This window comes from Cornus florida, unplaced genomic scaffold, assembly GCF_030987335.1.
Source record: "Cornus florida cultivar Cherokee Brave unplaced genomic scaffold, ASM3098733v1 CherokeeBrave_3.0.0_Hap2_Chr02, whole genome shotgun sequence".
Taxonomy (NCBI): Eukaryota; Viridiplantae; Streptophyta; class Magnoliopsida; order Cornales; family Cornaceae; genus Cornus; species Cornus florida.
Window position 1 is genome coordinate 5,823,571 of NW_026775572.1, and position 24,658 is coordinate 5,848,228.

Consider the following 24,658-nt stretch of genomic DNA (forward strand, 5'->3'; position numbering starts at 1 on the left):
GTTTTGTGTGTTACTGCCCTGTATTTTTCTTTATTTATTAATTATTTTCATTGCTTGATGGCCTTTATATTTGGAAGCGGGACAGCCTCCATGGAAAGTAGATCAATAGAATTGCAATGTTGTTTTTCAAGAATTAGCTGCTTCACCATAATTTATTTTTACAAATTTTTGCTCTCTTTTTTGTTTAAACAAATTAATTACCGTCACAATTGTGTCGCCATTCACGCGCAAACAGAGGTATACAGGTTGGGGGAGAAAGGAGGTAGGTAAGTAGGGCTGCAACTTGGGCGGGTTTGAGGTATAACTTGATCTTAACCTACTATATGAAATGTTAAATCTAAAATCAACCCTAATTCTATCTTTAACACTAATTTCTTGACCTGAGTTCAACTCATCTTTTTACTTTTAAATTCAGGATTGTAATTCGGGCTTAGATTCTGGGTTAAAAATTCGGATTAATTCTGATTACTCATATGGCTAATTTTCATATCGAAAATTTAATATGATTTTGAATTATTTTTTTGATTAATTTACTCTTAAACAAGAAAAAGTGTATAGACCTTTTGTAAATTTTTAATAAATTACAAAAAAATTCTTAAAAAACTAATTATCCTAATTCTTAACATACAAGAAGTTAATATTTGACAAAAGAAGTTATATGTAATGTATTTAAAGTAAAAATATATATATAAAAATAATATTAGAATTCGGGTTCGGTTAGCTCGAGTTGTTAGCATCTAAAACCAAACCCAACTCTAATTAAATCCGGGTTTATATTTTTCAACCCAAACTCAACCCTAATTGTAAAATGATTGTCCAAGTCCGAAAAAATTGAACTGGGCTCGAGTTGAATTCGGATTGCCCAACCCAAATTGCGCCCTTAGAGTAACACATTGACGTTGAGAAGAAACCTACCACGAAGATGGCATGAAAAGAGCTGAACCCTTGACGAGTTGAAGGCTAAATTCTTACATGAATTCTCAGAACTCTGAAGTATTTCTTTACATGGCTGGAAGCTTAATTGGATTCAATGTGGAAAAGATCAGTTAATGAAGATTTCTTAAGCTAGAAAATAAGTGCAAATTATAATACGATCTAGTATCACCAGATAATGTGGATGTTGACAAATTTACTACATGGGATCTCAAATGAAATTAAATAGGACATTTGTGATTTGAATAGTATATGTGTTGTGGAGCCGATATACGTATAGTAAAAAAAAATAATAATAAAATAAAATAAAAATAAAAAAAGAAAGTTTACAAGAACTAGAAGGTATAGGTTGGCATAGTTTAACATTTTTTATTTTTTGAAACGTGCCTGGTTTAATATTTGAATTGCAAGTGAAGTTGACTACTACTACTTATTTTATTTTCTATCGATGGTGGTGTCGGATTGTTTACAGTAGTTAATTAGTTTAGAACAGTTCATTATTCACCATTAAGCATATTCAGTTCTTTTGTCCACATGTGATGGTCAATTACTAAGAAAATTCTCTTGGGGGCTCAAGGGGGGTTTGAACTCCTAACTTTCAGTATTGATAAAATTTTCTAGGTGACTCAAAGGGGTTGGAACTCCCGACTTCTAGTGTCAAAAATTTTTCTAAGGTGAATCCAGGGGAGTTTACATAATGTAGAATTTGAAGTGAGAGTTTTTGCTATTAAGAACTTAAAAATGATAAATTTTGGAGTTAATTTCATTAACACATTCTGAAGTTTGAAAAAAATTCCCATGGAGATACTTTTTAGAAATTACTATCATTTAGATCCCAAATGACTTTTCCGTCACTCTTGCGGTTAGAATTGTGCAAATGAAAATTTTACCCCCAATTTTTAAATCTATTTTAATTCAAAATATCAACAAATTTAAAAGACAAATTTGCCCTCATTAAATGTCTATACACACATTTAAAAACATATATAAAAAATTATTTAATAATAAATATAAATTTATCTTAAAATTTATTTAAAAATTTATATATAATATATTTAATATAAATAAATAAGTTTGAGTTTAAATTTTAAAACATGAAATTGAATACTATAAATATAAAGCTTCTTAAAATATGTATTTTAAAAAAATATTTATATATAATATATTTAATTTTTAATATTCAATTAAATTTTTATTTAATGTTAACATTATTATTTATGTAAATAAATAATTTTGGGCCTAAATTTGTAGCATTTCTCAAGAAGATATATATATATAGTGAGAGAAGGAGAAAGAGAGAATAAGGTAGAAATGTCATTTTATACCATGGTCTGTCATATCGGCCAATACGCGATGTATCGGCCTGTTCATAACTTCTTAAATCCGATATCATTATATACTTGCATGAATCGACTGGTTCGGCCATTTTACACCAATATTCGCCAAGTCTGTTACACTACAACCGCAAACAAATCATGTTTTATGCATAATACAACTCTTTAGTAAGTCAACATAAAGTTAAAAGGGAAATAATGTCATTTTACATTTAAAAGTATTCCGACACTTTTGAAAAGTGATAACATTTGAGGGTGATTAAAAAATAGTCCAATCATTTATAATATAAGTGATGATAATTTTCGAAAGATATTTTGTGTCTTTTGGGCTAAAGTTTCTCTAGTCTTTTGGGTTAAGGCATTGCCATTATTTCACTCATAAGGTTAGTTTTCTTCTCACCCATTTAATATTGGACTGTGTGTGCGTGTATATATATATACATACATATACTAATGATGTCCTAGATATTGTTCTGATGACCCAGATCTGCAGAGGGATTCTCTATGAAGCAAGATGAGCTAATGTACCCCAAAAAATCACAAAAAAAGAAGTCAACAGAAAATCTAATTATAATCTGGGGGAAAATAATGGGTCATTCCACTGTAAGATTGAGTAAGTTTTTGCAGGAGTTGCCATTTGTTTCCAAACCCTCTTAATTTCTTGGGTCCTCTAAGAAAATTTCAGTCATCATTTCTACCTCCTCCTTTAAGCTTCGAATTTGACCTGTTGGGTTTGTGACATAGTGTTTGGTGGTCTGAGAGTCTTGGGAGTATTGATGTCAAAGGAGATAAGATGGGTTAGTTACATATTTAAAGACCACCTTTAAAACTCGAAAAGACATCGTTTACCATATTTTAATCTGATATGATAAGTTAGTTTAATGGTCAATCTTCAATATTCACATGACATCAGGCCATGTCAAATATGTCACGTCCATGAGTTGGATATTGTGGGGGTGGGTTCCAACCCTTTTTCAAACTTAATGAAACCTCGTTGACTAATCTGCTGAATCTTTGATTATATTACATCTGACTAGATCCTCCCATCACTCAATTCTCATCCAGAATCTGAACGAAAAGCCATTTTAACCTATATGTATGTATGTGTATATATATATATATACACGAACAATATTTAATTTAAGAAAAATAGAGGAGACATATGTCTCCTCTACGCCTTCTATATTGTTGTAATAATGTTTGATCAATTTGTCACCAGCTATTAATTAGGGCATTTCCAAAAAAATTTAAATTGGAAGGCTTGAGTTACTTATCGTACAAAGATACAAAAGTAAAATTGTTGAAAATCGTCAGCTCCATTAGATGGCTAGGCATACTTAGTTTATGTACGTGTTTCATTTATTTTTAAGTCTTAAAATGATAAAAGAGGCAATCGAAATTGAAGTAGGTTGAGCTTTAATTCTACCTCTCAAAAAATAAATACAATATTATTAACTTTGGTTCTACACTCATAGCATTTCAAACATTATCTATCTATTTTAAAAAAGAGTAGGGTGTCGTATCAGCTTACTTTAATAAAAGAGTGCTAATATGATATTATACGTTTTGTTATCCAATATGTTCCATGATGTGGAATTCAATTATCTCATTATCTATTTATTATTTTATTAATTTAATTTAAAAGTTAAATAAAAAATTATATTTTAATTTATTTATTAAAAAAATTATTAATTATTTTTTTGTCTTTTTCTCAATATCTATATTCCAAACGGCTATATTTCTAACAGCTATATTTCAATTTTTATATAAACAAGTCATTTTACCTTCTTTTAATTATCAAGTCTACTTCCTTGCATTCTCAAGTCCATTTTCTCTTCTTTGAGTTATCATATTTTTTATACAAAAAAACAATGGCTTCATTATCACGAGATATTCCTGTCTCCGAGTCTATTTCTCTATTGAATTGGTCATATTCAGATGATGAAGATATTTTTTAAATTCATCGAAAAAGGATGAACGCTGTGAGGAGATTATTATCGTTTGATAGGGTGCGGGATTCTTTCAACCTCGTAAGAGAAAATATATTAAACGTGATCGAGAGGAGGCAGCACAACATCTATTCCAAGATTACTTTGCTAAAAATCCGATTTATCCACCAAATATATTTCGTATAAGGTTTCGGATGCGACGAGAGTTGTTTCTTTACATTTTGAACCGTGTTACAACATATAACGAATGGTTCATCCAGAAACTCGATGCTCTTGGTCGTATGGGGTTCACTCCTATACAGAAGATGACTGCTGCAATACGTATATTTGCATATGGAATTTCAGCTGATTTATGTGATGAGTATATAAAGATTTCTAAGCGTATTGCGATTGAAAGCTTGAAAATGTTTTATGATGCTATAATTGTTGTGTGTGTGGAATGATACCAACGCACACCAAATGTAGATGACATTGCATGTCTGTTTCGAGAAGGGGAGGAGAAATGATTTTCAGGTATGTTTGGCTCTATAGATTGTATGCATTGGGAACGAAAAAATTGCCCCATAGCATGGCATAGCACACAAACAGGAAGAAGCCATAAACCTATCCTCATATTGGAGGCCGTTGCATCGAAAGATCTGTGGATCTAGCATGCTTTCTTTGGTGTTGTTGATTCACACAATGACTTGAATGTCTTCGATCATTCCCCAGTATTCAAGTGCATGTTCAATGGTACAATGCCTCGGGTTAATTACAAGGTGAATGGGCATCAACGTATAATGGGGTATTACCTATCTAATGGTATATATTATAAGTGAGTAACTTTGATGCAGACCATCTCACACCTAACAACTGTAAAACAAAAATTATTTGCTAACAAATAAGAAGCTGTTAGGAAGGATGTTGAAGGAGCGTTTGGCGTGTTGCAGATGAGGTGGACTATAACGCATGAATTGGTACTTTATTGGATAAATAAGATTTGAACAAGATAATGAGAACGTACATCATATTACACACTATGAACATTAAAGACGAAAGCGAACACATTTTGCAATGCACACCTTCGACGAGTGACCCAATCACCGTTCCACATTACATTCGAAACCCATCAGTGTTGGCGGCACACATTTCCTCTTGCCTAAGTAAGATTCGCAATAAATTAGACAATGTTGATCTTAGGAGTGATCTCATGTAACATTTGTGGAATCAATTTGGTGATGAAGATGCATAAATTTGTTGTAATCAAATAAAATGTAATTTTTATATTGCTAATGAATAAAAAATATTTTAAAAATTAGTTGCTTCGAGTATATTTGTTGAGAAATTTAAATAAATTATTATTTAAAGAAATGTCCATTACATATATAAATAAAAATTACATTAGCTTCCCATAGATAGAATAAAAAAAATACATTACATAGATTCACAAACTGCCCCTTTTACTGAAACATTCATAAATTTCATTCTATTGATCAATGATCCAAGCTTTTGCCGCAACTGTTGGAGCATTATTTGAATTTTTAAGCATCATTTCTCTTTTGAAATCAATTTGCTTCTGCTCAAATTCCAACTTTTTCAATTCTTTTTGTACGTTCTTGCTCCAAACCTAAATCGAATGTAGCTTTCAATTTCATTTTTTTAGATTCGACTGCCAAAGCATTTATCAACTCACTTTGATCAGTAAAATCTTTAAATTGTTCCAGAAATAAATTATGTTGTACCTCCTCTTTGATTTTTTCACGCGACCCTTCTTAGATGTTTTTTTGTCTAGGGGGTCGTACAATGCCATTTGAACTTTTAACACTAATTGCAGGCGAATAGTTATCACTAAGGTTTATCGAACCTGGTGTTGATACCCTAGGTGTTAACGGAGTAGAAGGATTGGTTGAGACTATTGACGAAGTAAGTGGAACAGTTTCTGACCAATTTTCAGGCTCATTCATATCGATCTCCACAGCTCTTTTATTTTTCCCTTTAGCATTGCAGTTGAAAATGGGATTCCATTTTGAAGAATTCTTTAAAATACTCCAACATTGATCCAACTTAAATAACTCGTTTTCTGACTTATTAAATAGATTTCTTGCATCAATAAGCTATAAAAAATAAACAATAATTGATATTAGTTAGATTAACAATTAAAATAAATAAAAAAAATTAAAAATTTACAAAGTAAAAGACTTACGACATTTTCAACGTTGAAGCCACTACAACTATGATGTTGTGTAACGACCCAAACCTGGAGGTCCGGATCGCTAATCGGGTCCTTATCCAGATCTGAGATCATCTAAGGACAAAACAGTCATTCTATGTTAATGGGTACATTACTAAGTCTATTATACTCCATTAGACACTTATTGCCATTTAAAACCATTAGGTTACATTCCATGAAGTCCCGGGTCCAATAATGAAAGAGAGAAAAAGTTAAAAAATTGGCTAAGTCAAGAAATGACGAGCGATCGTCTGTCCTGAAGCAATCATACCCGCGTTGGAGAATGGCCTGGTAAGTGACGATTGATTGTCGGCTGGGATGAGCGATCATCACTTTACAAACTCTCTGGTGAACAGTAAAATAAGGCGAAAATTTAAATGCATAAAACAGACTATCGATCGTCCTGGGATGAGCGACAATCGATCGTCGGCTGGGATGAGCGATCATCACTTTACAAACTCTCTGGTGAATAGTTAAATAGGGCAAAAATTCAAATGCATAAAATAGACGATCGATCGTCCTGGGCGACAAGCGATTGCCCAAGCCTAGAAATGGTCTCTAAGCCCCTTGATGAATGGTTTTTCATCCTGAAGACGAAATAGGTCATTTGACCGCCCAAACCCTGTCCTAAATCAAGAACATAAGCGATAAAATACCACAATGCATTGGTAGAACAATGTACATTAAATTAGGTAAAATAAAAGCGTCATCCATCATTGATCTATCCCAAAACAAACTATTTAAAGTTACATCATTTACATATCCCTAGAATATACAAAAGTAATCCAAAAGAATAAGGTTAAAAGTTTGAAAATCCTTTGTAGCCGTAATTACAATGTTTTTTTCAAAACCAACGATTTATAGTTACTTAACAAAATTAATGAAATAAGTTCTACATCTAAGCTTGCAAGAATGAATTATTCACCACTTCACCTCCAAATCCTGAAAATGTTTAAAAGAGAAAGGGGTGAACACCACCACTCAGTAGGAGATGCCTAAGGTATCAACTTTGTACTCCCTTGAATCAACACACCAAAGTATAGGGTCAAGGAATAATCGAGATCATGCTTGGGGTTTCAAGTATTCACGACAACACATTTAGGAACAATGGCATCCACTTAACAAGTCAATGATATGAACCTGCATACAATACCATAAAAGAATGCCATTTTCAATCTCAGTCTTGAAATAGGCACAACTCACACCGAAAATCGCTAATTGATTTTATCGAGGCGAGATTGCTTAAGTATCCCTAGCTTCAAATTCGACAACCATTTGGGACCTAGTTATGCAATGTTACACGTCCAAATTTGGCACGCGCTCCCTCTAGGTCAAATTAGCACCGGACTCGCAAAATCCGTTTCTTTTCTAAAACTTTTTCACAATTTCTTAACATTCATTCATTTCCTTAACAACTCAACCTAATTCCCACAACTATGCCAATGCCATGAAATGCAATGAATATGGAAATAAAATTAACGATTAAGACCATCTATCAATAATTATTTAATCACACCATCTCATCTAGATAACTCATGCATTCATCATTGGCATTCAAATATATATATAGTGAGTAAATTTAAAGCGTAAATCATTTATTCAATATTGGCATACTTGACGTCTCTATTAAGTCAATTAAACATGGCTTTCATCAAAACAAGATTGTCATAGCTATACAAGCATTTACAAGATAGCAAATTATATTGATGGCAAACAATGTAACAACCTAGTATACCAATAAACAACCACGATCACAATTCAATATAGTTTTTTCATCAAAAATCATTATTAAACATTTTATTATACAAATATGTATTTTTCACTTTAAATCATAATTTTTCTAGTCTAGAACTTCATCAAGTATTTTAAATCAGAATCATCAATTTCAAATATTTATATATTAATATATCATGAAATCAAAGCTAAGGAACTCAAGAAAAGGCAAAGTTTAATACATTAAACACCCCTATCTCAAATTAGAATGAAAATCCTAATTACACCGAAACCAAAATGCTCCCCTTGTGAAACTAGCTCCGTAGGATGAAACAAGATACGAGTGAGAGTGAAAAATCCTTTTACAACGGCTCCAAAATCCGAACTCGGGCCTCACCCAAAATCTCCAAAATGCTCCAATTCAAAATCCAAAACCATAGGCTTGAAGCTCTCGTCATGCTCGTAGAACTTTTCTTCTATAGCGCCGTCAAAATCCAAGCTGAACTAGATCAATCGTTGTCCGAAGCATGTAAAAAGGAAAAAGAAAATAAAGCTAGAGAGATAAGGAAGCTACGGCTGGGAGAATAATAGAGGAAATGATTTTGTGGTCAAAAAATGACTTAAGTCCATCTTTAGAGTAACTCCAATGCCCTTTCAAATGGGCTCTCAAACTCAAAATATAAGAGGTGGGTAAAAAATGGGCTCTCCAATGGGCTCTCAAATTTTGAGATTCTCAAATCTCCTCTCAAACATAGCAGCTGCCAAATTTTTTTGGCAGATCTCTTATTTTTCTCTACGGTGCCATTTCCCTCAATATTATTCGTCTCTCTCCCTTAATCCTATCCATCTCTCTCCCTTTCGTTGTATTCTCTCTCTTCCCTTTCGTTGCCGCTCATCACATCACCAGTTCCAAGTGCATCGGCTCCAAGTTCATTGGTTCCAAGTGCATCTCTCTCTCTCTCTCTCTCACACACACACACACACACATTGAGATCTATGGTATCTAATCTGCTGATAATTGTTTAACTGAATTGAAACCCTGGAAATAGTCAAATTTATTGCGTCTTGTTGTACAAAGTAATTGGTAGATATGAAAATAACCTGGATTGAGAGTAAATTCCAGATAATTATTTGTATTTCAAATTTAAAGACTAAATTTTTTGTATACTTTAATTAATGGAAATTATATAGTTACAATACTCTCAGCATTTAAGCTACAGGGGATGGTAAAGACAGTTTTGGACTACAACCATTTTTTTGCCTATGATTTATGAAGGAGACAAGAGTTCTTTGAAAAACAAGGGATGAAATAACTATTTTTATGTTGGAAACTGTATATAATTTCTTCATCCATATTTTCTTAAGTTGCTTAGATTTGATTATGGTATCTATCAATAAATTCTAAGCCTCTAATTAACATGAAGGCAACAAAAATTTAGCTCGAATAAACAAATTAAATTAAAGTGGAATTCAAATAGCAAAATAACATTTTTATGATGTATTTTGTGACTTGTTAAATTGAATGCTTTGCTTCCTTTCAATTTATAATATAGTAATTATAACAAAATAAATAAAAAAAGACATATTAATTACTGGGCTACCCTAATCTCTAGGCGTGTATACGTATGATATAGGTTTTTGTGGGAGAGCCATAAAAATGCAACAACATATCACTAGGCAATGTTTTGATATGTTATGCATTTTTTGTGATTTAAAACTCTGTTATAATGTTTTAGGTGCTTTTTTGATTTAATAAAGAACATATTATTATTAGGCAACCCTTATCACATATGTGTGTGTGTGTGAGAGACAAATTATGGATACCAAACACATCAGACTGAATCTAAACCATGAGAGTGATGCTCATATCTGAACTTGGAGAGAATTTAATTCTATTATGTTTAGCAAGTTCATAAATTCACATGAAAGTTGAAAATAACTAGCAAAGTTCAATATAGAAACATTTGTATACAATTATAAGGGCGGTCTAATCTTTTATGCCATTAAAGTAACCCATAAACAAAAAATCAACCATCGGCTCAAAGAGCAACCATAACTTAATTTACACCAGATGAATGTGGATCTAATAGGTAGAGGTCATTCCTCCCCGTTGCATTGGTAATCACTCTCTTAATTAGCAAAATAGAAAAATGTCAAACGACATTTCAAGTACTGGTATAGATGGAAGTGGAATTGTTAAAAAATACATATATATAGAGGAAATATATATAATGAACAGAAAACAATGGAACCATTACCAAACAGAGAAGACAATAAACCATTAGCTATCCAGACCTTTACTCAAGCACTAAAATAGGAAGTGAATATTTTTTTTTTATATGATACTCCTCAATTACTAATGCAAGAAGTATAACTATTGTCAGCTTTGGTAATTTATCCACAGTGGGTTTGATGTCGCTTTGATTTGGCATATTGATAACTATCAATGGAAGTCCCTTAACAATCACCAATGCGGGGAAAGGCATTCACGCCATATCAAGATGTAACAATTTGCAATGCTTGGTTGAGCATCACCCAAGATCCAATTGTTGGTAACTCGTAATCACAAACTAATTTTTGGAGTCAGATATTCCAAAATGATCTTGATCACAACAACGATGAAAATATACGAACATAAGGTTCTGTCCACTCTCGATGAGGCATAATCATGAAGTGTTTTAGTAAATATAGTGGGCGCCTTAGACAAATTGACAATAGGCAACAAAGTGAAATCAATGAAACAGATAAGGTGAGATTTCTACTTTTCTTGTTAGTTTTAATTTTAATTTTTATACATCTAATTTTGTTTCATATCATTTTCTATCAAGCAAAAAGTATGTATTATGAAAATTAGAAGAAACATTTTTCTTTGGATCACTGTTGGGCAATCTTGGAACATGGCATTAAGTGGGAAGATTGGGCATCCTCCAAAAAGCCAAAGTCTCTTGTAATAACCCCATATTCCTCTTCCCCATATTCTTCTTCCGCATCCCAAATTCTTGAGACGTCCATTTCTCTCGATTTCGATCAAGATGTAACTATAATTGTTGTTGACTCCCCAAGAACCAAAAGGCCTGGTGGAAGGAGAGCCGCAAAAGAAGCACGTAGGAAAAACAATATAGCAGATAGTTTAGACACTCGTTTTTGTGATTTGATTGAAAAATTTAACAAAAATGCAACTAATGCAAGTGAGAGTAGAATAAAGAAGTTCGAAATATAAGAAAGAAAAGTTAAAGTAATGGAGCAAATGAAACAAAGGGAGTAAGAAGAGAAAGAAGTCAGGGAAAAGAGAGAGATGATAAGATTATGATGATGGACCATTTTAACATAGACCCTCAGACAAAAGTTTATTACCAAATGCGCAAGGATGAGATTCTTTCCAAACTACAAGCACGCTCAACAAACTTTGATTATTATGTTCCTCTTTCCCCATCTCCAAGATTATCTACTTTTTTTTTGTTATGCTTATGTATTTATTTTGGATTGCTGCTATGAATTTTATTGAACTGTAGTATTGAAATGCCAAACATGGATTTGATGATATTCATTTTTATTTATTTATTTTTAGAAGGCAAACAAGCTAAATAAAATACAAACACTTACAAAAAAAAAAAGATATATATATATATACAAACTCACTTGTACACTATCTAGTGTACAAAACACACATACTAATAAATCAAGAATCCAAACAAAGGACATCTGAAATACACTTTTTCAAGTTTCTCCTTGTCGTGACCACAAATGTTCAATAAGATCATTGTGGAGTGTGTGATGGATTACAGAAGATAGAATCATATGATGACGAGCGAGGAACTCAGAAAACAAGGGTGACGGCTCCTGTGACACTTCAAATGGATGCACCATTTCGGGTGCATCATACTCGTCATCTAAAGAGTTATCACGTTCATCTTCAATAATCATGTTGTGCAAAATTATGCACGCCTTCATGATATCGTTAAGATCTTCATGGCTCCAAAATCTTGCCAGCCCCCACACAATAGCAAAACGTGCTTGTAGTGCACCAAATACCCTTTCCACATCCTTCCGATATGACTCTTGCATTGTTGTAAATAGTTGCTTCTTTAATCCTTGAGGTTAAGAAATCGTTTGGACAAGGGTTGGCCACTTAAGATAGATACCATCAGCAAGATTATTTCCTAAAGTGTATTGGTTGCCATTTATGGTATAGTTGACATGAGGGGTATGTCCTTTAATGACCTCAAGAAAGAGATGAGACCGATTATGAACATTGATATCATTATTGGATCCAAAAATACCGAAAAAAGCATGCCATATCCATAAATCATACGAGGCCACTGCCTCAAGTATAATTGTTGGTTTATGTACATACCCAGTGAATTGACCATGCCATGCAGTAGGACAATTCTTTCATTTCGAATGCATACAAACCAAACTCCCTAATATTTCGCGAAATCCACGTTTCTCCCCCTCCCGTAGTAGTCTGGAAATGTTCGCCTCAGTCAGCAATCTTATATATTCTTCACCATAAATGCTAACGATTCCTACACAAAATCTCTTCAAAGACTCAATTGTTGTGGGTTCACCAATTCTCATATACTCGTCAACAACATCAGCGGGCATACCGTATGCAAGCATCTCAATTGCCGCAGTCATCTTCTGCAAACCGAATAATCCGGTAAAACTGACGGCGTCAATCTTTTGAACAAAGTAGTCATCATATTGTTCAATTGCATTTAATATACGAAGCAACAATGGACGATTCATTCAAAAGCGTCTTCGAAAGATGTTAGCTGGGTAGACAGGATTTTCACCGAAGTAGTCTTCAATTAGTCGCTCGTTGCTGGAGATTCTATCACGATAGATGTATCGCCAACCACTTACAGAACCAACACGCATAGTTGGTTGGTTATTTCGTTGCATTTTCCTTCTGTGAAACTCTACTGCTATATGTTCCATATAACGACCTACTCCACCACATGGTATGATATTGTCCGCTTTGGGCCTGAGCCCGCACGGTTTTGCTCTTGGGTTTCACCCCAAAATGTCTCATACCAATTGGAGATGACACATTTACATATAAGCACTTCACCTTTCCTCTACCCAGGCAATGTGGGACTATGCACTCGCAACTCACCAGTGTGGTAGCCTGTCAGTGTCTTTGCACCCGCCCACGGCATACCTGCCCACAAGGTTATTACAATCTACCCCTCTTGGAGGCCCGACGTCCTCGTCGGCACACTTCCGGCTGGGTCAGGCCCTGATACCATTTGTAACGACCCACTCCACCGCATGGTATGATATTATCCGCTTTGGGCCTGAGCCTGCACGGTTTTACTCTTAGGCTTTACCCCAAAAAGCCTCATACCAATTAGAAATGACACACTTACATATAAGCATTTCACCTTTCTTCTACCTAGGCGATGTGGGACTTGTGCACCCGTAGCTCGCCAGTGTGGTAGCCTGACAGTGTCTTTCGCACCCGCCCACGACCCACCCGCCCACAGGGTCATCACAATCCACCCCCCTTGGAGGCCTGGCGCCCTCATCGGCACACTTCCGGCTGGGTCAGGTTTTGATACCATTTGTAACAACCCACTCCACCACATGGTATGATATTGTCCGCTTTGGGCCTGAGCCTGCACAGTTTTGCTCTTGAGCTTCACCCCAAAAGGCCTCATACCAATTGGAGATGACACACTTACATATAAACACTTCACCTTTCCTCTACCCAGACGATGTGGTACTGTGCACCCGTAGCTCGTCAGTGTGATAGCCTGTCAGTGTCTCTTGCACCCGCCCACGGCACACCCGCCCATAAGGTCATCACATTCCATAACTCTAGGCTTTGATTTTTCATCAGACAAAGAATCATTGAAATCTCCTCTCAAAATCGCTCTTCTTAAATTGCTCATTGCAGTACTAAAGTTATAATGAGGGAAGATAGTTTGTAGGTAGAGAATGATAGTTTTTATATATGGAGAAATGATAGTTGAGAATGGTAGCTGGGACTAGTAGTTGAAAAAGAATGGTAGCTGAGAATAGTAGTTGAAATAGAATGGTTGTTGTGAATGCTATTGAAAAAAAAGTTTCACGATAGTTTTTATAAATGGAGATATGATAGTTGAGAATGGTAGTTGAAAAAGAATGGTAGTCAGGAATGGTAGTTGAAAAAGAATGGTTGTTGTGAAAGCTATTGTGTAATACCCCGTATTTTTAAAAAGAGTTTATTTAAATTAATTTTGTATTAGGTTAATTATTTAATGTGTAGATTTAGTCACCTATTATTTGTGTATGTTAAATTATTTAATTAATTTTATTTATTTGTACATGTAATATTGATTTTATATTCTATATATTATAATGATTAGTTTAGAAATTTTATTGATTATGTTTTAGATTAATTAATATTAGTTAATTAAAGTATGACATTTGTATTGTAGTATAATAATAATAATAATAATAATAATAATAATAAAAGTATTATCCAAACAATGTCATGATGTCAATTTAATCTTAGGATAGACTTTCATTTACTATGGTAGAATTTTATGCCAATTATTTGACTTAGATTTAATTACCTTGAATTAAATTAGGTGGGAAGTTTTGATAGTTAATGTAAATTTAGATATTTGTATTATTTATATTATATAAGTTAGTATATATATTTATGTTAGTTAACTTATCAAAGGAAGGGGATTTACGTAAGTAGGATAGGAAACAAAAAGATAGCAGTGAGCAATTTTATAAGAGTGAAAGGAAAAGGGAGAGAGAATGAAGCTTGGACCGGTGTAGGTGATTTTACCCGACTACGCGCAACCGGCGGATTTGTTTCAAATCCATAAGGCAAGTTATTATCTACTTTTCCCCTTTGAATCCATAAATTAATTATTTAATTTATTTCGGTTACTTTGGAGCATAGAAAGCATGCTAGGATTTTAATAAATTATCATTTTTTTAGTTTATTAAATTAGTGAAATATTAATTATTTAAGGGTTAGATATTATTTTATTAGCCTATATAATTAATTATAGCTAAAATATTTATTTAAAGCTTTAGGGATTTTTTTAGAATTTTCTAGAATTTTTCGGGAATTTTCTGTAATTTCCGGCGAGACTCCGGCGGTATTTCCGGCCACCGGCAGTGAGGAAGATGACCGGAGTGATCCGGTGTGATGCGGCGCACTGTAGTTAGTGTGTGCTTACATCCGCAGCCCTTAGATTAGTTTTTGGTCAACAGATTGATCCAGTGTAGCGCGTACATGGGAGTTCGTTACAACAGACCAATCAGGACACGCCACGTCAGCAGGGCGCATTTGGGGGCGCGTGGCTGATGCCAGACGCGCGTGGTGGCGCGTGTAAGTGCGTGCGCGTGTGAGGAAGGTGGCGGCGCGTGTAAGAAGCTCTGGGAGGCGCATGAGGGTGCGTGTGGGGCCTTTGCAGCTGCTGGAAAAGTCCAGAATACCCTTAGGGATTGATTTGTAATTTCCAGAGTCTTCAACTTGCATTTTTGGGCCTCAGGTTGGTATTTTCGGGGTTAGCGGGAAATTAAATTATTATTGTACTACCCGTTAATTATTATTATGTCCGATTACTATTTCTAAATATTAATTGCATCATTTTCTGTACGGGTCGCTATTAAACAGATGTAATTAATTTAATGACATTGTTAAATATTAATTGTGTTTTTCTTTTATTAAATGGTATTAATCGTTAATGTTCAATTAAATGATTACATGGTTTTATAAATTGTCCAGTATACATTACGGAATTATTTATGTTATTAATGATATACAAATTATTATTACCATGCTGTGTGCATTTCAGGAGGTAAATGGACTGCTAAATAAATTTATGTCGCATTTATATTATATGGATGTGTTGCCATATAGAACCATGTGAGCTGACTAATAAGTTGAGACTCATTTATGTCTTATGCATTCGTTGCGATAGACAGATGTGTGGCTGTCGGGGTATGTGGTTTAATATTATTGGCATGTGTTGCCTAAGTGATATGCTCAGTATATGCATTAGTGCCTTGAGATGTGTTACCACTATGTATGACTTATAGTCTGTGTTGTCAGTATCGTTGCACCATGTATTAATAGTTGAATTCCCAGGTAGGGAAAGGAGACACTTAACCACCTCGTGTGAGTCTAAGTGATCACCGTCTATTCTGGTTGAGGTCATATTATACATGGTATAGTTTCATTAGGGTGTATACAGGTATAGTATACTGCCGAATATTAATGATTAATTTATTTGATTATCTAATTTGGGTCATAGTAGAGAGGACTTGCTCGTGGGGTTGACCCACCATTGTTGTTATTTCAGGACACGGTCAGTACCCATTTCTAGGTTGAGGCTTAGCAGTATGGGACCACCATCCGAACTCATCTACTCTTACGGTCTTGTTCAGGGTAGAAGTTTCATGTATTAGTTAGTTTTCAGTTTTATTTACTTCCGACGTTGAACTTTCAAGTTTTTATATAGGGATTCTTGACATAGGATTTCCAAGTTGTATAATGGAGTATTGTATTTAATAAAGGATGGATGAATGTTTTATTATCGAGTTTTCCTTTCCTGTCTAAGTTTTTTTATTATTATCATTTTGTATTCCATGCTTGTATATTACCAAATGTTTTTGATATCTCTCATTTTTCGTGTATAAGCCTGATCAACTTATGCGTGAAAAATGTGGGGGTGTTACATATTGAAAAAAAAGTTTAACAATAATTTTTATAGATGGAGAAATGATAGTTGAGAATGGTAGATGGGAATGGTAGTTGAAAATGGTAGTTGAAAAAGAATGATTATTGTGTCAAAAAATAGCATTTTGGATGAAATGCACAATTGAAGCAGAATTGCTAAAATATAGTATTTTGACACTATAGTTCCTCTCAAAATATAGTTTTGGCATACAAAAATAGTATTTTGCATTGGAGATGATCTTATATACTAAATGAAAAATCACGGGTCCCGCCTCTCACTTAAATACTTAAAACGGCCCGTTTAAGTCCCGAACACTCGCAAACGACACAACGCAGTGTAAAACTGATAATATCAATATAAATGAAGAACACAGTAATGTCGAGAAATTTTTCGAATACGGAAATCTATAACGGGCCCACCCAGTACACCCGGGGCACGAAAATCAAAATGGACCGAAATAAACCCAACTGAGTTTCTAAGGGTTCTAAACCCAAAGAAACATCCCAAACAACTCCCAGAATACTGCGGCCTATGAACCACGAATACGGACACGGGATATGGGTACGATACGACACGGATACGGCGATACGGCAAATTTCAAAAAAATAGAACACGGACACAGACACGGCAAGAATACGGTAATAAAATAATAATATAATTTATTATTATATAAAAGAAATTATTCCTTTCTCAATTTTTCATTTATATTCATAAATATAATCTGTTTAAATTAGTTCCACAATACATCTCATAGTTATTTATTTATTTTTTATTTTTGAAAGATTAATCAATTATATATAATAATGTAGATAATTAGGTGGGCTTTAGTCTAGGCTAAAAATACATGCAACTAAACAAGCTTTAATAAGCAATTGCCAATAGGCCCAAAAAGAAATAATCAAAAAACATATGGCCATAGTAGGCCCAGAGAGACGGCACATAGGGCAAACTTCTAGGTTATTCTACCTTATCTAAGACCTTCTAGGTCATTCTGTCGGATCCAAGAGTGAGAAAGGTTGTGCCGCATCTAAGAGAGAGAGAGATAGAGTTGTGTTTGTTCTGCTATCTCTTCACCACTTCACCTTCTTTTTCAATCGCCTGTTCTTATTTTCCTTTTCCTCTATGTCTTATGATCTGCTCTATCTCCTTTTCTGCCCATCACGTTCTCAGTTCCCAAGTCAATTGTTATAGAGAATTAACACATACACACATATATATATCATCTTCTTCTTTCTCTTTCATTTTTTTTTTTTTTTTGAAGCTTGATCGGCGATCGGCGTGTCCATGAGGTGTCGCTGGCCGCGTCTGATCTAAAAAAATATATAAAAGAATGGGGATACATTTTTCACGTGTCCAGAGCTTTGACACGTATGTTCGTGTCGGACACATGTCCGACACTGGTACGGTGCTACATATTGACGTGTCGGTGTTTCATAGACTGCGCCACACATTCCCATGCACAAATAAAATAAAAAAAGAAAAATACCCGAAAAATATCAAAAAAATCCAGAGCGTCACATGTTGAATCTGTTAGAAATATCAAGAAGATTTGTTAACAATTTTTTAACATTTGATAAACAATGTTGCAAACCTGGTACATTTCGGGACGCCGTGCCCCCTGGTTACTGATTAAAATTTCCGTGAATTCGTTGCCAATATGTGGTTTTCTATTGATCCGAACCCGTTATTAGTGTTGGAAAAATTATGTATCATATACTATAGTATAATTTATTTAAATATTATTTGTAAATATAATATTTATTATAATAATCTATATACATATTTATATAGTTTAATATCAAGAAAATAAAACTATAAAAGAACCTGATAAAGTCGAGGCTAGAATTTAATTCTATAGCCTTAAGACAGATACGCCCCGTTACGGTGCTAACGGACTCTTCGGCGTCTATCTCCCAGGATACAATGACTTTTCTTCCTTTGGTAGTAGCACTTCAAACCAATGGAATAGACGAACCGGCTCGGTGTAGTACTCTCTGTTGAACTCAGACTCGGAGACCAGGATTGAACCCTAACTCGGAGACCAAGATTGAACCGAAACTTGGAAACCAAGGTTCGAACCCAATCCAAACCAGTTTAGGTTGAACCCAAACCAGTGGCTGAACCGAACAAAGAAGAATTAGAAGAAGAAATTCAGAAGAAGAGAAGAAGATTTCTGAACTTGGTGTGAATTGAAATGAACCCAATGATGGGTATTTATAGGCTTGTTGGTGCCTATTCTGAATGGGTGCACCCATAATCCGAATGGGTGCAACCATTGTTGACCAATCAGAATTAAAAAACTGTTGGTGGTTTTTTAATTTGTAAAGGGTGCAACTCTTGGTTCAAAATTAAAACTGAATCCTTTAAATTCTGATCCAGTCCAGCCCTCCAGTCCAGCAAGCAAATAATCCAACTCGGCCATTAATTCAACCCAGTAAACAGGCCCATTTTGATAAGTCCAGCAACAAAATAAAATTACAACCACACAGACCCATTCCAACTTTGGGTAAAAAGTTAAACCCATTTCACAATCAAGCCCCGCCCCGCCCTAGCCCGGACCGGACCGGGCGGGCGGCGCGCGCGCGTGGTGGTTAGTTCGGATCCAGGCTAGCCTAGGTCCTCCCCCTCTTAAAAACTTGGGTGCCCTTGGGCCCAAACCCAAATCCCATACTAGACATATATATACTCAAGGTTGCTTTGCTACTTTTTCGATGTGGGACAAGCATTTCCCACTTTATTCACACCCATTTAAGCTTTATAAATCACTTACTTTGGAGCCAATTTCTCATTCACCCGGAAACGGATTTGAGAAAATAAATATACCACGTTCATCTCCTCGCAGAGAGGAACGCGCTCATCAATAGATTCGCAAAAAATTCTTAGTGGAATCTTTTTAAAAATCCTTCCAAAGTTTGCGTTTTCTAATGCCGTTTCCAACAATCCCCCACATGAATGAAAATTTGCGCAGATTACAAAGGAGAAGATACAGACACTATAGAGAGTACTATTAGAAAGTTACTGCATCGGGATAGGTAGCTTTTGGCCTTGAACCTTCCCTAGTGTATTACTATCGGATTTACTAGCTAACCAGTGAACATTATGTCTTGAACTGTTCAGCCGTTGATGTAAACCAAGACAATAGCAAACACACAATTCCTTCCCACACAAAGTCGGTTCTCACGGTTGTGTTCATATGGCCCTGAACAACGCCTGGTATTTCATGAGCGCTCCAGAAAACTTAGCCTTAGAAGTTCTCATAGAAGCGGCCCCACTTCACACTCATATAGGTGACTTCTTATTAAGAGTATCCTACCATACCCCACTTGAATTTTCAAGGTATAAGAGTCATTAAAAGCATAGCTTATCCTACTCATCGCTGTAGGTAACACTATCTCATCATAGAAATGGGTAGAAGATTGAATCTTCCCAGTGCTTCTGGTGAGCCATTCAGAATTTCTGTTGTCCCTTTGAACCTAGATCTTGGGATCTCCAGTCAACTAGGTTGGGTTTCCATTAAGATGACTCGTTAGCTTTCGGCTTTAATCCCATTCCCCTCGATGAACTATATACTTGCTCTCTTGTCAAACCTTTTGTAAACGGATCCGCTAAATTATCTTTTGACCTTATATAATCTATTGAGATTATCCCACTTGAGAGCAATTGTCTAACGGTATTATGTCGTCGACGTATATGTCGAGACTTACCGTTGTACATATTACTTTGTGCCCTTCCAATTGCTGATTGACTATCACAATGTATACATATAGCGGGCACCGGTTTAGGCCAATTTGGAATATCTTCTAAGAAATTACGAAGCCACTCAGCTTCTTCACCTGCTTTATCCAAAGCAATAAATTCAGATTCCATAGTGGATCTGGCAATACAAGTTTGTTTTGAAGATTTCCAAGATATGGCACCTCCTCCAATAGTAAAGACATAGTCACTTGTGGATTTAGAATCCTTTGTATCTGATATCCTATTAGCATCACTGTATCCTTCAAGTACTGCTGGATATCTAGAATAATGTAATCCATAACTTATAGTATATTTTAAATACCTTAGAACCCTAATTATTGCAGTCCAATGGTTCTTTCCTGAATTACTAGTATATCTACTCAATTTATTAACTGAGTATGCTATGTCTGGGCGTGTGCAATTCGTCAAATACATTAAGCTTCCTATAATGCGAGAATACTCAAGTTGTGATATGCTATGACCAGTATTTTTCGATAAATGAAGATTTACATCAACAGGAGTCTTTACAAGACTACTATCCCCTTTATTAAACTTTTCTAATATTTTCTCAATATAGTGAGATTGAGATAATACTAGACCATCTGATGTTCTAGAAATCTTAATTCCTAGTATGACATCAGCTATGCCTAAATCTTTCATATCAAAATTTTTGGTCAACATCTTTTTAGTAGTTTTGATTATAACATCATTACTACCCATTATTAGCATATCATCCACATATAGGCACACGATGACGTATTCATTTTGAGTGTTTTTCACATACACACATTTATCACACTCATTAATTTTAAAACCATTTGACAACATCACTTTGTCAAATTTTTCATGCCATTGTTTAGGTGCTTGTTTTAATCCATATAAGGATTTTACAAGTTTGCACACCTTCTTTTCTTTCCCTGGAACTATAAACCCTTCAGGTTGTTCCATATAGATTTCCTCCTCTAATTCACCATTTAAGAAGGCAGTCTTAACATCCATTTGATGTATTTCTAAGTTTTGCAGTGCTGCAATAGCTAGTAACAATCTAATGGATGTTATTCTTGTGACTGGTGAATATGTATCAAAATAATCCAGGCCTTCTTTTTGCCTATATCCCTTAGCAACAAGTCGGGCTTTATATTTTTCAATTGAACCATCAGGCTTCATCTTCCTCTTGAAAATCCACTTATACCCTAAAGGTTTAGTACCAGGAGGAAGATCCACCAGCTCCCAAGTATGATTTTGCATGATGGATTCAATTTCACTATTTATGGCTTCTTTCCATAAATTAGCTTCAGGAGAAGACATAGCTTCCTTGTAGCTTTGTGGCTCATTCTCCAATATATATGTCAGAAAGTCAGGACCGAATGACTTAGATGTTCTAGCTCTTTTGCTACGTCTAGGTTCTTCCTCATTTTCATCATTTATAAACTCTTGGTCTATATTCTCTTGTATATTGCTATTAGCAGTATCATAATTTCTTTTAAGAGGATTTTTGCATGGAAATATATCCTCAAAGAAATAAGCATTCCTTGACTCAATAATTGTATTGACATGGATATCAGGAATGTCTGATTTATGCACAAGAAAACGATATGCACTACTATTCTGTGCATAGCCTATGAAAATACCATCAAAAGTTTTTGGTCCTATCTTAACTTTTTTAGGAGTAGGAACCGCAACCTTAGCTAAACACCCCCACACTTTTAAGAATTTATAGGAAGGTTTTTGACCTTTCCATAATTCATAAGGTGTCACATTTGATTTCTTTTGAGGTACCTTGTTGAGAACATAATTAGCAGAGAGCAAAGCTTTCCCCCACAAATTCTGGGTTAAACCAGAACTTATCAACATAGCATTCATCATTTCTTTTAAGGTACGGTTTTTGCGTTCAGCAACACCGTTCTGTTGAGGTGAATAAGGAGCGGTAGTTTGGTGAATAATACCATGTTCTGAACAAATGTCAGCGAATGGTATTTCGTATTCACCACCTCTATCACTTCTAAACATCTTTATCTTTTTTCCAAGTTGATTCTCAACCTCATTCTTGTAATGTTTAAACATTTCCAAGGCTTCATCTTTACTTCTTAACAAGTATACATAACAATATCTTGTGCAGTCATCAATAAAAGTAACGAAATACTTTTTCCCACCTCTAGTTGGCACAGATTTAAAGTCACAGATATCACTGTGAATTAATGCTAGAGGTTCAGTACTTCGCTCTATGGAGTGAAATGAGGTTCTAGTCAATTTTGCTTCTACACATGTTTGGCATTTTTGATTTAAATCAATATTAAATTTAGGTATAGATTCCATGTTAAACAATCTACGAATAGTATCATAATTAACATGTCCTAACCTACCATGCCATACATCAGATGAGTCAATAATATAAGCAGAAGAAGCACTAGCTTTATTATTATCATTAATAGCTTTGGGTATAACAGTCATTACATTGAACTTAAATAGTCCATTACTTAGATACCCTTTGCCCACATACACCCCATTCTTAGTCAGCACAAACTTATCAGATACAAAGACCAGCTTGAACCCATTCTTGCTTAGTAGTGACCCAGAGACCAAGTTCTTCCTGATGTCTGGTACATGCAGCACATTATTAAGAGTGAGCTCTTTCCCTGAGGTCATTAGTAGCTTGATCTTTCCTTGTCCTTCAACCTTTGCAGTAGAAGAATTCCCCATGTAGAGTTGTTCTTCATTATTTATAGTTTCATAGGTAGTGAACATCCTCTTTTCAGAGCAAACATGACGAGTAGCTCCTGTGTCCACCCACCATTCTCTGTTGTTGCTTACTAGGTTGATTTCAGAAACCACAGCTGAAAGATTTAACTCTGATACATCAGCTGTCAACTTATCTTCTTCAGCTATGTGCACCTCAGTGGTCTTCTTCTTGGGGTTATGATGTGTTTTGTGGCTACGACAATCTTTAGCTCGGTGTCCTAGCTTGCCGCATATGAAACACTTCCCAGTGAACTTCTTGTAGTTTCCTTGGCTAGGACCTTCTCCAGAGTGCTTCCTCTTCTTATTTTTCTGTCCTGCTTCTACTACATTTGCCTTTGACACTATTGAAGAATTTCCGGCTCTCTTTTCAGATGTACGGTTATCTTCTTCAATTCTCAGCCTGACAATTAAGTCTTCGAGCCCCATTTCCTTGCGCTTATGCTTCAAGTAATTTTTGAAATCTTTCCAAGTAGGTGGTAGCTTTTCAATGATTGAAGCTACTTGAAAGGATTCACTCAATGTCATCTTCTCAGCATGTATCTCATGTAGGATCAGCTGGAGCTCCTGCACTTGGCTCACGACTGTCTTGGAGTCTATCATTTTGAAGTCCAGAAATCGTCCAACCACGAATTTCTTCAATCCAGCATCCTCTGTTTTATACTTTTTGTCTAACGACTCCCAAAGCTCTTTAGCAGTATTTATTGGACTGTACACATTATATAAGGTGTTGTCCAATCCATTGAGGATGTAGTTCTTGCATAGGAAGTCTCCATGCTTCCATGTATCAACAGCTCCAAGTTTGGTAATGTCTGTATCACCCTCATCTAACAGTGGAGCAGTCTCAGTCAGATACTTGCTTAGATTCAGAGTTGTAAGGTAGAACATCATTTTCTGTTGCCACCTTTTAAACTCTGTCCCGTTGAATTTTTCGGGCTTCTCCCTATGACTAATGGGAACATTAGGCACGGTAATACTCGTACTTGCCATTTGTCTGATAAATATTGATATACAGACCACGAGTCAAATTATAATTAATTATAACAAGAATAATAATTAAATAATTATTACTATAGTATAAAGATATCTGTCTTAAGATTGTTAGAAAAATTATGTATCATATACTATAGTATAATTTATTTAAATATTATTTGTAAATATAATATTTATTATAATAATCTATATATACATTTATATAGTTTAATATCAAGAAAATAAAACTATAAAAGAACCTGATAAAGTCGAGGCTAGAATTTAATTCTATAGCCTTAAGACAGATACGCCCCGCTACGGTGCTAACGGACTCTTCGGCGTCTATCTCCCATGATACAACGACTTTTCTTCCTTTGGTAGTAG

At 34.9% G+C, this 24,658-nt stretch overlaps 1 protein-coding gene across 1 annotated transcript; it reads right to left on the reverse strand.

Moving 5' to 3' along the window:
• Positions 1–11,855: 11,855 nt before the first annotated feature.
• On the reverse strand, positions 11,856–12,203 carry LOC132295593 (uncharacterized). Its single transcript, XM_059793902.1, has one exon. The coding sequence runs from the start codon at positions 12,201–12,203 to the stop codon at positions 11,856–11,858; it is 348 nt and encodes a 115-aa protein (XP_059649885.1).
• Between the last annotated feature and the right edge of the window lie 12,455 nt (positions 12,204–24,658).

What these genes read in the sequence shown, in the direction of transcription:
- LOC132295593 (XM_059793902.1), bottom strand. Translation starts at nt 12,203, where the DNA reads ATGCAAGAGTCATATCGGAAGGATGTGGAAAGGGTATTTGGTGCACTA.